General features: G+C 33.7%; 1 protein-coding gene across 13 annotated transcripts in view; it reads left to right on the plus strand.

Moving 5' to 3' along the window:
• The window catches only part of SMCHD1 (structural maintenance of chromosomes flexible hinge domain containing 1), a 146596-nt gene that overhangs the window by 106450 nt on the left and 22293 nt on the right, over positions 1 to 17853 (plus strand). For 12 of the 13 annotated variants that reach the window (XR_007411638.1, XR_007411639.1, XR_007411640.1 and 9 more), the window contains exons 38-45: positions 2589 to 2715; positions 2885 to 3004; positions 4357 to 4442; positions 5029 to 5151; positions 8834 to 9024; positions 10689 to 10798; positions 11055 to 11125; positions 17623 to 17794. Coding sequence is in view for 6 of the 13 variants with exons in the window: in XM_049111826.1 (XP_048967783.1) it covers positions 2589 to 2715; positions 2885 to 3004; positions 4357 to 4442; positions 5029 to 5151; positions 8834 to 9024; positions 10689 to 10798; positions 11055 to 11125; positions 17623 to 17794 (1000 nt within the window). In the remaining 7 variants the exon portion in view is untranslated. Of the gene's footprint in view, positions 1 to 2588; positions 2716 to 2884; positions 3005 to 4356; positions 4443 to 5028; positions 5152 to 8833; positions 9025 to 10688; positions 10799 to 11054; positions 11126 to 17622; positions 17795 to 17853 lie in introns of those variants that run through there. The other variant, XM_049111828.1, reaches the window with a different exon arrangement.

Below are 17853 nucleotides of genomic sequence, written 5' to 3' on the forward strand. Positions count from 1 at the left end.
AATACACCTAGCCCACCCTACCTTTATCCTGTTTCCTTGACACTCCCCCACCCCTAGCCCCTTGTAGGCATTTGAAATTGCTACCCCAGCTATACACATTTGTGAGTTTAAGATGGTGACGTAAGCTATTTCCTTGCAGCTGCATGTAGAATTGAAGCTTCATGTCATACATAGGAATTTCCACTAGAGGTTCCCAATGCCACGCTGAATAAGCAGAAAACTGTTGAGTCCTCCATGGCTTCTGACTCATAGATTGCTTTAGTAGGTCTAGGGTAGGGCTCTGGACTCTTACCAAGCCAGTAATTCTCATCAATATGGACATTTAGGAAATACTGGCTCAGAACACAAGGTTATTTGTAAATATTCCATGTTTGCTTGAAAATATGTACTGTTTTCTGTAAAGTTATAATCTAAGCTTATTGTTCAAGTTTGTTAATTATATTAGAGAATTCTAAATTCTCTATACTTTTGTTTATTTGATCTAGAAATTTCTGAAAAAGGTTTCTAAATTTTATTCTACGTATTTGTCCATTTCTCATATGCCACATTCCCATTTGTGCTTGGATCCAGTTATGGACTCTTCAGTTCTCATTTTTGTTACTCTGTTTTTCTTTGATAAGTTGTACATCAGAGATTGCAAACTATAAAACTTGAAATAATATAGGAAAGGCCTCCTTAAGACATAAAAGAAAAGATTTTATATTTTTTTAAATTTAATTCAATTAGCCAACATATAGTGCATCATTAGTTTCAGATGTAATGTTCAGTAACTCATCAGTTACTGATCACCCAATTACCAGTTACATCACCCAATAACCCCATCCCCTCACCCAAAGATTTTATATTTAACTATATAAAAAGTTAAAACTTTATATATCATAATCATATCTTAGAATTAAAAGAATGATGGCAGCGTGTTGATAATTATTGACCCTGAATTGTGGATATGTAGAGAGACCATTTATCTGACCATACGATAAAAAAAAATGTTCTTAATTATGTTGTGTAGAAATATTGCTCTGCACACATAACAGTGCTGGGTTAGATATATTAAACATTTTTAAATCTGAAGAACTTCCTACAAATCAATAAGGAAAAACAATTTGGTAGAAAAATTTTAAAAGTAATTTTTTAGTAAAAAATAAAGAGTATGAGCAGGCAGTTAATGGAAGAGAAAGTAAAAAGGACCAGTAAATAAGATGCATGACCTCAGTACCAATCAAGGAAATGCTAAGTGAAATGATAATGACTGGTTGTTTTTCATCCATTTTGGAAAAAGAAAACTTGATAATGAAGTGTTGGCCAGCACCAGCGAAACTAGATATTCCTACTAATGATGAGAAGATAAATCAACGGGCTTTTTGAAGGGAAATTTGATATTACCTATTAAACTCTTTTTAATGAGTCCTATTTCTCATTATTCTAGAGAACACACAGAAAAATACTGAAACATACTTTCTTTGCTATATTAAAATTGTAGTTAAAAATTTTTAAGGAAACTAAATGTTCATCCAGCAAAAGGATATGTACCATATACCTATACTATGCATAAATTTCACAGATTAGTATCTAGATATTCACTTGTATTGATCAACAAATTAGATTGATTGCTGAAAGAAAACTGCTGAATTCCACAGTTTTAAAAACATGAATTACATGTTTTAAAAATGTGAACTGTATTTTCTGTGTTTATATTCATGTAAATACATTGAAAACAGCTTTAATAACTAAGTATGACTGCATATTAGTTTAATGGTAGATTTGTATTCTATAGTCCTTGGAAAGAAAAGAATTGTTATCTGTACTTTATAATTTTATTTCATGGATTGCTCTGCAAGTGTTTTACGGATTTGCGTTTTTAAAAATTCTGCTTCTCTATCTCTGAATTGTACTAGTCTAAAAAATAAAATAATATCTTGTTTCCTGTAAAGAATGTAAAAAAAAAAATTAGAATGTAAATATATCTTCATTATTTACTTGTTACGTGCTATGGTCTTAAGCTAAATTATATTGCAGGTGTTTTAAATGTGCATTAATAAAGAAAATACAAAAAATACAAAAATAATTAAAAAAATAAAATAAAGAAAGAAAATACATTATAAAAAATCTTCTGAGCTTTTTAGGACCTCTTGTTTGGTCACCTGGGATTAGTGGGTCTACTTCCATGGTAACAGTTGTAACTTAAACTCACCATTGGGCTTTGGGCATGTCTGTGACTGTTTTTATAACTTTTATGCCATCCACTGTTTCACACTGCTTCAGCTTCTTAAAGGCTAGCGTCAAAAAGACTTTGCCAGTTAAGATAGTAATTGGCCATTGATACTTCTGTTCCAAAAGAAAAGATACCTTTTTTCTTGTAATTATCTTGCATAATCTATCCATTGATAAGATCATAAAAAGTTTTATGTCTTGAGTGATGCTGATGTTTTAATTAATGTTGATGAGTCTTAAGGATCAGTCAATGCCTGTTGCCTTTAAAATTTACCCCACTCACTTGGAAACAACACAGTAAGATAGATATGTAACATTTATACATTGACAATACCATTTTAAATCTTGTTTTTCTAACTGTTCTTTTCTTTTTACAGAATCTAGTGCTGGCAGAAAATAGTCCTGGAAGGGATAGTACTGAATATTTTATTGTATTTGAGCCTCAGCTACCAGCTCTGTCAAGAACATTAGAATCATATATCCTACCATTTATGTTTTACAATGGTAAGTTTTTAGGAAAATAGAGGATTTTTCTTATGTTTATGGTACTTTTTTTTTTATTATTATACTTTCCATTAACATGGTGCTTATTAGTTACCTAATCATGTTATGACATGTTTTGGAAAAGTCACAATTTTAGAATTGTTTAAATTATCTGAATGCTTTTTCTTAGATGTTAAGAAGCAGCAACAAATGGCAGCACTTACAAAAGAAAAGGACCAGTTATCTAAGAATATTATAATGTATAGAAGTTTATTTGAAGCCAGCAATCAGCTTCTTGATGAAATGAAGTGTAAGTCATTCTGTATTCAAGGATAATAAAAAATTAGGCTTTGGGGAATGGTAAGGCATAAGGTTGAGACCATGAGACAGAAAAATTGTCTACTTTCCTGGACTACAAATAAACTGCAGAACACTGCAGTAATGGTTGCATTCTTGGTTATCATTTTAAATAAATTTATATCCTGCTTACCTATAAAAATTTGAGATTTTTTTTAATAGAAATCAATCTGTGGAAATTTAAGGCTTTTAACAAGACAGTAATGTTTATATCTGGCTCCAGGTTCTAGCAGAAGATACTAGACAGTCTTACTGCAGAAGTGATATGTAATTTAATTTTTAGTTGAGTCTTGTGACTGTGTATTTTGCTTAAAATATTTGCGGTGTGTCACACTATGGAGGTGTACAGGGCAGCACACATGGTATAGAAGCATCTAACTTTTAAGTAAATGCACCATGTTTGCTGCAATTCATAATCAATTTTATAGATTTAAAATAAGACTTTGGGTTGTGGTTTATCTTTTTCCATTTGTCAGATTTTTTCGTTGTGGTTTTTGTCTCTGTATTAACTACATAGTTAAAATTTTGATCAGTTAACTAACAAATGTACTGCCTGCCTCAAGGTACTCACTTTTGTATATCCAAGGTCAATGATATTTAGAGGATAATAGAAGCTATGTAGGATGATGAGAAAATACATCAGTAGTAGCATTCAGGGTTCTTTTTATAAAGTCTTACTTGGTTCTTGTCACAATCTTATGCAATTATGTATGTTATATATAGTCATGTGAATCAGGATCAAATGATTTATTACTTGGAGTTTGCAGTATTAATATATACTATCTTCCTTAACCACCTTAAAACCAAATTTGGGTGTGGGTATTTTTTTAAAGACATTATTTATTTATATACTTATTTTATGAAAAAATAAATAAATTTATTTGACACAAAGTGGGAGTGAGGGGGGTACTCTGGAGAACAAGCACAGGGAGAGGGAGAAGGAGAAGAAGGCTCACCACTGAGCAGGAGCCCAGGACAGGGCTTGATCCTAGAACCCTGGGATCATGACCTGAGCCAAAGACAGATGTTTAACCGACTGAGGCACCCAGATGCCCCTAAATTTTATTTTTTTAAAACCACCTTAAAAACCAAATTTTCTTTCTCATTATTGTGTATTAGACCCAAATCTTAATTTTAGACTTAGTTTCATTTTGGATTTCTAAAAGAATCACTTATATTTTTTACTTTAGCATCAGTCATTACAAGGTGGGGGGAACCCAAGAGATTGAAAGTATTTTTAAAAACCTGTGTTTCTGGGATTATTACAAATTGATGCAGATTTGTTTGTTTTGTTTTTAATTTTAGGCCGAGTTGAAGAAGCAAAATTAAAAGAGGCTCAGTTGCAAAATGAACTAAAAACACATAATATTGACATCCCTACAACACAACAGGTATAGTTTCCATGTATAAGTGAAAGGCTTTTTTTATTAAATTATAGTCTCTAATTTTTTTTTACAATTCATTTTTTATTTACAGAGTAATGGGCACACTTGTTTTGGGGGTACCAAGACATGTGGATTGGTCTAGTCACTAGACATTAAAAGGGGCTAACAAAATGATACTTTTTTCAAAGAAATTGAAGTTTGTATTTCTAATTTAATGACACCAATAAGTGAAATTAATGATACAACAATTTGAGAACTGTGCTGAAAGGGCTTCATAAGCTATAACCAGTATACATGGTGGCAAAGAAAATGAGATAAAGTGACAATAGATTTCTTAAAACTCATGTTTTTTTTTATGTGTATAATGCTGTAGTTAGTTGCAAAGAGAAGTCCTATTGTAGGTTGTGTATTTCCTAAGATAATCAGTGAGGTGAAAACTTTACATTACTATAACCACATTGTTTTAAAGTGATGCTTGTTTAATAACTTTATATTCTTGAGTTGTCCAAATTGTTGATTTTTCCTGCTATCCTTATGGCTGTCTGGTACAGGAGTAATAGCCTTGTAGTTAATTTTTCTTTACAAATTACAGATGCCACACATTGAAGCACTTTTGAAAAGAAAGCTATCAGAACAGGAAGAACTGAGGAAAAAACCTAGAAGATCGTGTACTCTTCCAAACTATACTAAAGGCAGTGGAGATGTTTTGGGAAAGGTTTGTGTTTAAACCTTTTAAGAGGCAATCAGTACATTTTTTATTACGTTATTTTGTTTAAAATGTGTTTTAATGTGACATTATAATAAAATAGTGTTGATTTCTTTGTACTTTTTAATTTTTTCCCATAAATTTCTTGTTCTTATTACTATAGTAGGGATTTGGCAAAATTTAAAACAAACGCATAATTCCATAATTCTTATTTACTATTGAAGGCTATGGTAGAAATTAGCATGTTCAAGGCTTATTATCTACTTACAGATGCTTTCGTGTCATATGACTTTCTAGATAGCCAAGACCCTTCCATGTGCTCAGACTTGAGTGAGATAATGAAAGAAAAAGATTAGAATTTTTCTGAGTCTAATATTGTTAGAGAGTGAATTCTGGGATGTTCCTAGAACTTCAGAAAAAACAACAATAAGTTAATTGTTACTTGTTAAACTTTTCCATTTTAATATGCATCTCTCCTTTCTGCTTTTACCTCTGTTTTAAAATTGAGGAAGCTGAAAGTAAGGTACAGAAAGACTTTTTAGAAACTTGTCCAGGGTTACATAGCAAGCAGTTAAAATTGTAGAACATGGACTCAAGACCAGGAGTTTGACTCCAAAGTGTGTATGTTAATCACTGTTCTTTATGCCTGTGTACATACTACTTTTACAACCATTATTTTTTTTATAGTGTTTCTAGTTTTTGTATGAGGATATTGAAATTCAGAGAACTTAATTGTCAATATATAGTTATTAAGGGGCAGAACTTAGACATAAACCAAGGTTTCCCTGACTTCAAAGTCCAGTGTAGTTTCTTTATAAGTGGTTCCCTAACATCACAGGCTAACTACACAGTGAAAATAGAGGGTAATGGTTACTCTAAAAATGTGTGGCCATGTTTGCTGTTGAAACCATGTTGCATGAATATGAAAATTGAAATATTCAGTTTTCAAATATGAAAATTGAAAAATTAAGATGAAAATTTAGGGCAGCCCGGGTGGCTCAGTGGTTTAGCGCCGCCTTTGGCCCAGGGCGTGATCCTGGAGACCCAGGATTGAGTCCCACATCGAGCTCCCTGCATGGAGCCTGCTTCTCCCTCTGCCTGCGACTTTGCCTCTGTGTCTCTCATAAATAAATAAATAATTTTTTTAAAAAGATATAAATTTATAAATTTTTAAAAAGATATAAAGATACAAATTTATAAAGATTTTGATTTATAATTTTTAAAATTGTTAGTCTTCAGAACCAATTTAAAAAATTTATAGAAAGAAACAGTTTATAGAAGAGGCAGTCCTGTGATTTAAGCATATAGATATCTATAGTTAGCCTGCTTTGGGGTACTAACATTCCACATTCAATGGTTATTTGATACAGAATTCTTAATAGATAAGATTTTACCAAAGCATAAAATAAATTTTCACAGAAGAAATGTATTTTGAAGTCTTTCATTCAAATATTTCTTATTACGTATCATGAAAATCTGGGGGAAACCTTTGGAATCTCATTTTATGTAAATTCTCCTCTGTCCTCTAAGACTACAAGCCCTCTTCTAACCATCAAGTGGAAGTTTTCTACTCCTTTCAAATCATACTTAATCTTCCTTGATTCCTCTTTTAAAAAATTCTTCCTGGTATTTATTCTAAAACTAGAATAAATGTGGAATATAGTAAGGGAAGGGACAAGAGGAGGAAATTTTCGCCTAGACATTATAACGTAAATAATTTTGTAATTATGAATACCTCAGTTAAGTTGTATATTTTAGTCTTGCCCTCCTGAATCCCAAATACCTATAAATCCCATCTGTATTTCTTTCAAGTGCCATTCATCTGGTATCCCTGAGGAAAAATTGATAACATCCATGAAAAATGGCTAGAGTAGGCTCAAAAAAGTTGAAAAAAGTAGTTAAAGCTTAAATAAACAAAACATTGTATATGGGTACACAAGTAAAAAGATTGAGTTATATCTACAAAAGGATTAGGTTTTTGGAAAAGAAAATACTGTATTCTTAAGGAGAAACCTGTGTGTAGTTTAAGGAGAAAGTGTAATGTTAAGGAGAGCTTATGCTCATAGCTTTACTTGAAATAATTACCCCATGGGCCGCCGGGCAGCTCAGTCAGTTAAGCATCCAACTCTTGATTTTGGCTCAAGTCGTCATCTCAGGCTTGTGGGATCGAACCCACCCACGTTGGGCTTTGTGCTCAGTGGGAAGCCTGCTTGGGATTCTCTCTTCCTCTACCCCACCGCTTGTGCATGTGCATATTCTCTTAAATACCTGTGGTCACAAGTAGAATGAGATTAGTCACTTTGATTTGCTTCTTCTAATCCTTCCTTTGTTTGCTGGAACCTTTCCTTCCTCCCTTCCTTCCTTCCTTCCTTCCTTCCTTCCTTCCCTCCCTCCCTCCCTCCCTCTCTCTCTCTCCCTCCCTCCCTCCCTCTCTCTCTCCCTCCCTCCCTCCTTCTCTCCCTCCCTCCCTCCCTCCCTCCCTCCCTCTCTCTTTCCCTCCCTTCCTTCCCCTTCTTACCCTCTCTTTTCCTTCCTTCCTCCTCCTCCCTCCTCCCTCCCTTCCTCTCTCCCCTCCCTCCCTCTCTCCTCTCCTCCCTCCCTCCCTCCCTCCTTCCTTCCTTCCTTCCTTCCTTCCTTCCTTCCTTCCTTCCTTCCTTCCTTCCTTCCTTCCTTCCTGATTTTATTTATTTATTCATGAGAGACACAGAAAGAGGCAGAAACATAGGCAGACAGAGAAGCAGGCTCCCTGCAGGAAGCCTGTGCAGGAGACCCAAAGAGCGGTAGAGATATAGGCAGATGGAGAAGCAGGCTCCCTGCAAGAAGCCTGTGCAGGACTTGATCCCAGGACCCTGAACCAAAGTCAGACGCTCAGCCACTGAGCCACTTGGGTGCCCCAGGAACATTTTTTTCATCTTCATTTACATGTACTAGTTTCTTTGCATGTCTCTCTTCTTACCTTTATTCCACTAACGTCTAGAGAATTGGAATACAAGAGTAGATTTTTTGATGTTTCTAACAATGACACAACATTTTCATTGCTAGGGCAGGTTTTTGCTGGCTGGTCAGTTAAAAAGAATAAAGGGTAGATGTGACTGTACCAATGTAGTAAATGAGGTTTTAAAATTGGCCCAAACTTTTTAATGTTGTTAGACTGAGCAAAATGCTTGTGACTAAAGTATTTGTAAATAGGAGAGTAGCCATTTATCCTAAGTTCCAGTGTGTTCTTATAAGCAGAAATTATTATTTGTGACATTTAGGTTTGTTTTCAGAAAAGAATATTGGAATAAGATACCTACTTAAAAAGGTATGATATATACTTATTTCTAATCGAATCTTAATCTTCCATCTATTTAATATGTATATTATTTAAATGTATATTATAACTTTATCAAGACATCTCAATACTAAAGATACCAACTGTGAAAATTACATCATTAGTTAGCTGATAACATTGTAAATATTTTTTCTTGCTCATTTCTAAAATTACAGGAGTTTAATCTGTAGGACAGTTTTTCCAAAATTTAATAGCAGAATCGATGTTTAATATTCAAGCATGTATAGCTTGAGAATTTTTTAATTCTTATATTTCAGAAAAGTTTTTACTATTTAGATGTAGGCTTCTTAAAATACTTAATATCAAATTTTTATATACTTAAAAGTTTTTTAATTGATTTTTAAAAATGGCTTATAGATTGCACACCTGGCACAAATTGAAGATGATAGAGCTGCAATGGTTATTTCTTGGCATCTGGCAAGTGACATGGACTGTGTAGTCACCCTGACCACTGATGCTGCACGTCGCATCTATGATGAAACCCAAGGTCGTCAGCAGGTCTTGCCCTTGGATTCTATTTATAAGAAGACTCTTCCAGATTGGAAAAGGTTAGAAAAAAGTGGGAGTGATGATTTTTTTCTGAAATATCTTTTCTGTTAACAAAGGGCTTAATTTTAAAATGGTTTCTATAAAAGATGCCTAAAACTGAGCAGGGACTCAAATTATCTAGATTATTTTTATCTTCATTACAAATGTGTATACTTCATGAAAGTGGGTATTGCAGTGTATTTACTTATATATGCTGGCCATATTTAATTTGCCAAGTAAATCTTACTTGTATATAAGTTACGTGGACACATACAAACCAAAAGAAGATTTTTGGCTTTTACATAGGAAGGATGTCAATATCATTGATGAAATATGAAACTCTTTTATTTGGAGTAAGGGTATAGATGAATGTGTTTTGTCCTGTTTGTCCATTGAAGATAAGTAGTCATGTTTTAGGTAGAGAAGATCCCTATTGGAACTGCCAGTAACAAAGTTGAAATGTAAGAGACTATCTAGTTAGAATGTTTTATTATTTTGGTTTAAGTAATTATTTCCTCATTTACTTTTCAAAATATGTTTTTAGGGAATAACCATGCAAACCAATTAGGCATTTTTTTTATCTAAATTTAAAAATACTTTATATATAGTCTGATTTTGACCTTAAAACACTGGAAGGAAATGCTAACAAAACAAAAAAATGTAGAACAGTATTGTTAATTTTCTCAGATTCCTAAACAAAACTTTACAATTGGGTAGGAATAGGGCCTATAAGGAGAATAGGAACTCTAATATATTAAGAGCTTACTGTATTATTAAACTAAATGTAATTCATTGTAATCTAAAAATAGTTTTAGGAAACAACCAGAATTTGAACTCAAATCTATCAGTTTCTAAAAACTCCTGCTGTATTACTGGTCAGTACCCATTTTAAACAGTATTGGAAATCTAGTCAGATCATAATTCCTGTATTCATAATACTTTTTGTGTGAATAGTTTTTCCCTTTGGGGGCGCTTCTTTTATCATAGGAATCTGTGAAGACAAAGTTAAGAATCTTTGATTTAGGGAAAATATGGATTTGGTATTTAGGACTAATGTTTGCACTAGAAACTAATTATCATCCTGTCTGTTCCTGGTGTTGTAGCTCTTATTGAGATTGAGTTAATTAGCTCCTAGAACCACCCCTACCTACCCTCCAGCACTCATACTTTCAAGACTTGTGAAAAGCTATGCCACATGGAACCATGAGAAAGGTCCTGACACTCCAGTCAGCCTCCACTTCTTGAATATCATTGTTTTCTCTGGGCTTCAGTTGTTCATTTTGTACTGTGTGGGAAGGGACAGGGAGCCAGAGTACCAGATCTGTCTCCCTCACGTGGATATCTTCCCCTGTCCATACTTGGGCCACTCTCCACATAATATAGTCATATTATTGGCATCCCCATTTAGGGCTAGCTTTAGAGGCTGCTTTTCTTTTTCCCTTGTCAAACTCAACAGTTAGTTTATATTAATTTTAGTAGACAGATAAAACTAAGTAGATACTCTTATATAGTAAATATTCTCATTTCTAAGAGTGTAATAGGTAATCATTAGGAGTGTCACTTGTGGATGGGGAAATGATTTAAGTGATCACAATACTGATAAGCAATATATACATACTATTTTATATATTTTTTTTATTAGAAGTATATTTTTAATATATTTTTAAATTTTCTTTTTATTCAGACCTCTACCTCATTACCGAAATGGAAAATTGTATTTTAAACCCATTGGAGATCCAGTCTTTGCCCGAGATTTGTTAACATTTCCAGATAATGTAGAACATTGTGAAACAGGTAAAGGAAATTATGGTGACTTTTTAAAAAAGATGTTACACTTATGATCCAGATATACAAATTACTGGTTGTAGAAATTTATGTTCTTGTTTATTTAATAAGTTATAGTTTTATCAATATTTTAATCTTATTTTTTCTTGTTCAAGTGTTGAATAAAATTCTAATGTTACTATTCTTCCTAAGAAAATTTTGTAATGTGTTAATATTTTAATATAGCCAAAAAGGATGTCATAATTTTTTAAATTTAATTTTTTAGTATTTGGTATGCTGTTAGGAGACACCATTATTTTGGATAATTTGGATGCTGCCAATCATTATAGAAAAGAGGTATGTATTTGAGGTTTTTTTTTTTAATTTGTAGCTCTAATTTTAATGTATATTTTTAAAGCTTAACATACTAGGACCCTATATAGAAATAATTTTATGATAATGTTCACATGACTAACCTTGTCAAAACTGATTTAAATCCTACAAATTGACAAGCAGTGCAAAAATGGGTATAATATATGAATGAATGGGCCAAGAAACAACTTCAAATGAGACATGTTTTTGGGATTTGAAATTTTCCAAAATTCAAAGCCAGTAGCTACTATTGATGATAGTATTGGAAAAAGAGTATTCTCAGATAATGTTGGTGGAAATGTAATTTGGTGTAACTCTTATTTGTTGTTAGGACTGCTGTGATAAAGTACTACAGACTAAGTAGCTTAAATAATAGAAATTGATTGCCTCACAATTTTGGAGGCTTGAAATCCAAATTCAAGGTATGAGCAAGATTGATTCTTTGTGAGAGCTATGAAGCAAGGGTTTGTTCCAGGCTTCTCTCCTTGGTTTGTGGATGGTCATCTTCTCCCTGTGTCTGTTCATATCTATGCCTGTCTATATCCCCTTCTTATAAAGATACCACTTAATAGATTAGTACCTAACTTTATGACCTCATTTTAACTTCGCTATTTCTATGAAGACACTTATCTTTAAGGTCATGTTTGGAGAAATTGAGGGGTTAGGACTTCAACATTGGAATTTTGCAGGACAAAACTCAACTAATAACACCTTTGAAGGGCAGTTTGCAATATAAATGTTTCAGTTATCTATTGCTACCTACCAAAACACTGCAAAAATTAGTGGCTTTAAACAATAACAACATATTAGTTCTCAGGTCCCTGTGGACATCTCTGAGTAGTGTTAGCTAGTTGCAGTGGTGGCTAGTTACACTTAGAATGGTGGGAGCTCCAAAGTGCCTCACTCACACAGTTGGCAGTTGGTGCCAGTTAACTTTCTGGGAATTCAGCTGCATCTGGCAACAGGCTCAGCTGGCTCTGTCTTCTGGGATTACTGTTTTCACACACATCTCTACCCCAGGGTGCTGTAGTATAATGCCATTAAGAATTTTTAGAAATTCTTATCTACTTAAGAGAATCTAAGGAAGCAGTGCCTTAAACCTGAGGTCATAACAAAGGGACATCCTTAACCTCAGGATATATTTTACAAGGTGGGCACTGTATTTTACTCTTAGTTCTGAGGCTCTCCATTTTGGTCACAGAACAAGCCAGAGATAAAAATCACCCAGCACATCCAAGATTAGAAGTATTTCCTCAAAATTATTTTTATTTCTTTATTATCTTTATTAATTTCCTTGACATTAGTTCCTGTTTTTATCTATCTCCCACTCATACTGACTAGATGATATTGGCTACTGCCCAGGCATTGAGCTATAAGCTGGCAGACTTGGATCTCTCCAAGTGAAGATATATATAAGAGTATAAAAGATTTTATAATGAGAAACATTGGAAACAATTTTAAATGTCCATCATTTAGGATTGGACAACTCCATTATAGTAATTTATACAGTAGAGTATATGTTGCTGTTTAAAAAGTATAATAAGTTTTTATGTCCTAACAAAGAAGGTGTACAAAATATATTTTGTTGAAAAGGTTAAAATCATGTATAAAATGATTCTTTCTTTTAAAAAATAAGCTTATGGTGGTGAGGGGACAGCCAAAATGGGTGAAGAGGAGTGGGAGATACAGACTTCAAGTTATGAAATGACTAAATCATGGGAATAACAGACACAGCATAGGAATATAGTCAATTATACTATGATAGCAATGTACGGTGACAGATGGTAGCTACATTTGTGGTAAGCATAGCATAAAGCATAGAGATGTGGGATCATTATGTTGTACACTTGAAACTAATATAACATTGTGTATTTCCTATACTCAGAAAAAAAATTAATTTAAAAATATATGAGTTATGTACTCTAAACAAACCGAAGAATGTATTTTATACTGTTGGATATACTTAAGTTATCACTTCTGTTTTACTTTTAAGTTTTACTTACGAAAAAAGAAATCTCAAGGAGGGCCTTTCAGAGCACTGTTCTCTAGAGGTTTAATAAAATAATACATATAAAGCATTAAGCATAGAGTCTGGAATATGGTAAAATTTCATTAAAGTTCTCTTTGTATCTGAGATCCAGGGGTCTTGAATTTTTGTAATACACAGGAAGGATTACATTTAATGAGTATAGTGTTAGGAGCTTGGAATTACCAAGTGATAAACATGTATGAAAAATATAGGTTTGTGAGTTACTATAACTAAAAATGAGTAAGAATGTTTGCGGTTACATAAGAGAAAACAGGCCAGTTTAAAATATAAGCCAGTATCTATAGAAAGTGTATTCTAGAATCGTGGATACCTTAGAGATAATATATACTCTCACTTTATAAATGAGAAACTTGAAGTTCAAAACAAATAATGAAGCTGTACTAAATCACACCAACTTATGGCAGAACTAGAACCATCAGAGAAATTTTCCTTTGGACCCAGTTAAGAAGAAATAAATGTACCCTGATTTACGAGAGCTAAATTAGTGAGATATTGAAAATTATGCAACTAATTGGGGAATAGTATTTGATATTTTCATGAATGTTTCCATGGGAACCTAATAATGGCTATAATATACTATACCAGAAAATAGTTGTGGATGGAGAAGCTACTATATTCTGGTAGTGATTAGCATATTTATATATCCTGATTTACAGAGTAGAAACCATGCCCATTAAATGTCACGACAATATAGAATCTACTAGGAGAAGATGAGAAACTTACTAGTGAGGATAGAATTAACAAATTTGGATAATAACTAAGGTTCTACTTATTCAACATTTGGACACTTGACTATATGAGATACAGTGGATGCAATTACATGTTGAACAACTGGCTCTCTGGTCAGTGGGGTGATGAGACCCTGGTTTGTAGCTTTTGCCCATGGTGTATTCCTATCATGGCCGATTTCCAACTGCCTATGTGCAGCCATTGAATGAAGTGCTCAAGAAGATTGGCTCTCATGACCCAGTAAATTCTTGCTCCAGCACATCATCCAGGCACAGTGGGTTATACAGAGATGGACTAGACAACTCAAATTCTTGCAGAGATTAACTAAAAGGCTATTTCTGGCTATATATATCATTAGAGTATGTATCTTAATGTTTGAACTGGCAAAAAAAGTAAGGTTTCTAAGTGATGGTAGAACTCAAAGATAAATAGAACAAGCCAGGTTTTGCTTAGAGAACATGTGTCAAACTAATTGAAATTGAGCTCAGAGAGTAGGAAATTGAGTGTCTCAGAGGACAGGAAACAAAACCCAGGGCTTTAATCAGAGTGGGGAATCTGATTCCCAATAACCGGGTCCCCCAAAGGGCTAACCCTTAGTATAAGTTGAGCAAAAATCCTGCCATTTCCATTTCAACTCCCAAGTGCCTCTGCAGACTGCAAGATAATTATCGCTCTTGAACCTTGGCACCAGGTAGAAAAGGAAAAACAAAACAAAACAGGTTGTTTTCCCAGAGAATTCATCAATATCAATAAATTGGCCTTTGTTTGCAACCAGCATTCATAATACTTGAATGGTCTGAAAAATCTCAAGGTAAACATTTGGTTTCACATGGTGCTGGACTGGTAGTGTCCTTAGATACCTGATTGGAGGAAACACAGATTATCCCTGGAAGAATTCATCTTTATCTTAGACCTGAAGTAATTTCCATATTGAACATTAAAGCAAATATTTTTAAAGTGTATTTAATATAATTTAAGAAAAGTGTTGAAAATGAGAAAAGAGCAAGTTGACTTGAAAAAATAAATAGAGCTTTGTTAAAACTAGAAAATATACATTAAGAAAAATAAGATTCTCACTGGGAAGGTTAAACAGCTTAAGAGAGAATTAGTGAATTGGAAGCTAGGTCAGAAAAATTGTCCAGACTGCAGCCCAGAGAGAAGGAATGTAAGAGGAGCAGGTTGAGAGTCATGGACACAATGAGAAAATCCCAAATAGTAAATAAAGTCTAATCAGAGTGCCAGAGTGGAGGTAGAAAAGGATCATAAGGCAGTATCTGAAGAATCTAATGGGTGAAAACTTTTTCGAATTGGTGAAAAACACTGATCCATAGCTTTAAAAAAGAATGTAGAGGTGCCTGGGTGGCTTAGCTGGGTGAGCATCTGACTCTTGGTTTTGGCTCAGGTTGTGATCTCATGAGTCATGGGATCAAGCCCCACATTGGGCTCTACACTCCGCATGGAATCAGCTTGAGGATTCTTTCCCTCTGCCCCTCCCTGCACTCGCTCTCTCGCTCTCTCTAAAATAAATAAATCTTTTAAAAAATTAAGAATGTAATAGAATATATGACAAAAGCTGGTGCATTATTTGTTCCTCATAATTGGTGTAGCAAATACTGATTGCTTTGCTTCTTAAGTTTCTAATCAAGTCTTGTAATTCTACCAGTTAAGTACTATTGGAAAGCTTTTCTGAGAAAAGGCTTTTATAGCATCCCTTTGTAATACTGTTTTTGCTAGTGTTACTGTTTTCCCTTCCTCAATACTTTATGCCATTTGCTACTTCAACCTGTCAGCTCCTCTGTTTATTCTACCCCCACTCCTAGTCCCCACAACAGTGTTGAATAGGCATTTCCCAGAGCCATTGGACTGTTGCTCACTCACTGAATTTACAAAAGCTGTTATTACCATTTTTGTCCTAATTGAGTGCTTAGAAAGGTAGAACTGTAAGACTGAAGGACACTTTGAGAGTTGAAATTGTCCATGGAAATAATATTTGCAGAATTGTTGTAGAAGGGAGCCAGACCGTCCTTTTTACTGGAGGCTTGTAACTCCTACTGTCAGTCTGTTAACAAGAGAATGGACAAGTCTATAAATTTGAGTGTGTGTTAATTTAATATGGCATCAAATCCTTAAAAATATGATCTGAGTTCTGATAAATGGATAGTACATGATTCCAGTTTGTATTTTTAATGTTCACTTTAAGAAAACATATTAAATCCAAACTAAAACTAAAAAAGATGTGATTGTAGTAAAACAAAATTATAGTAAAACAAAAAGATTGATTTCACCAAAGAGTTTTTTTTTTTCACCAAAGAGTTTATCATAGATTTTCCTCATATAGTCATCTTATTGCATTTAAATTTTCTTTTTAAGATTTTTTATTTTTGAGTAATCTCTACAGACCCAACATGGGCTCAAACTTAAAACCACAAGATCAGGAGTCCCATGCTTTACCAGCTGAGCCAGTCAGGACCCCCTGCATTTAAATTTTTTTTAAGTATCCACTTCAATGGGAAAACATTTGTAAAGTACCTCTGGAATTATATTAAAAGAATAAATACTAGTTATGATTTTATGTTATATTTTTTCATTTATATTTTTCATTTTTAAAAATCAAATTTAATATTTTTATAATTCAGACTACGCCCAATATTAGATTGAATTAGGTATTTTTACATATTGTTAAATTATATTCTTCAATCATTTTTTAGTATATGTGTTCTATTTCATTGTATGGATGTACCCTAATTTATGTAACTTGTTGAGACATGCAAGTTTCATATCTTTTATTAAAACAGTGTTTTAGCGCAAATTGTTCACATCTGTGATTTTTCTTCAGAATAAATTCTTAGAAGTGAATTGCTGGGTGGGTCTTGCAAAACCAAGCTTTTTAATACTTACTATATTTCCTTTGAGAAAGGCTGTCTCAGAATAGATTAGTACAAGAAGACTTTCTCCCTAGGTCTCCCAACATTTCAGTGTGTGGTATGTCTTAACATTCTGAGTAGTCAAAAGATCTTACTTGAATTCCGCCTCTCTCATTTTACATTTTATTTTTGTCTATTTCCTAGGCCTTTTTTGAAAGACCATTCTTAGAGATCATGAAATACTAAATCCAATGTCTTTCTTTTATTGTCCGACTTCTCTGAAGCATCTAATTCTTCACTAACCCTTCCTACTTCGCACTCCATGACTTAGGCTTTACTACGTAATTCTAGTCATCCCAACTCTGACATTACTAGCTCTTTTTCTTCCCATAGTTGAGATCATGGTATTATCTCTAAAGATTAAGCCTGTGCTTTTCTGTATTCTTCAGTCTCATATCCTCTTTTTGCTCTCCCTTGGTCATCTGGAAAATTTGTATGTATCTAATAGAAGGAAACTGAGGTAGTGATGCTGTGCTTTTCAGATCATGGCTCTCTGGCTTCTCTCTTCCTTCTTATTATCAATTAAGCCGTCAGTTTGACTGTTTCCATTTGCATTGTCGCTATTCCAGTGTAGGTTGACACAAGAAGTAATTAATTCATCTGGCCTGCCTCTAGGTTGTTACACCCAGTTCATCTTATATTTCACTAGCTTATTTTGTGAAAATACTACTGTGATCATGTCATTACTAATCTTAGAACCCATAGTGATTTGCTCATTCTTAAAACAATTGAGATACATTTTATAGGCTCACTAATTAATATTCATTTGCTTACAATAGGTTGTTAAAATTACACACTGTCCTACACTGCTCACCAGAGATGGAGATCGCATTCGAAGTAACGGAAAGTTTGGGGGTCTTCAGAATAAAGCTCCTCCAATGGATAAACTTCGGGGAATGGTATTTGGAGCTCCAATACCAAAACAGTGCCTGGTCTTAGGGGAACAAATAGGTAGGTTGAATAAGTACTTAAATAACAATTTCTCATTTGATTTCAATCCTTTGGGGCTT

Source organism: Canis lupus, chromosome 7 (assembly GCF_003254725.2).
Source record: "Canis lupus dingo isolate Sandy chromosome 7, ASM325472v2, whole genome shotgun sequence".
Taxonomy (NCBI): domain Eukaryota; kingdom Metazoa; phylum Chordata; class Mammalia; order Carnivora; family Canidae; genus Canis; species Canis lupus.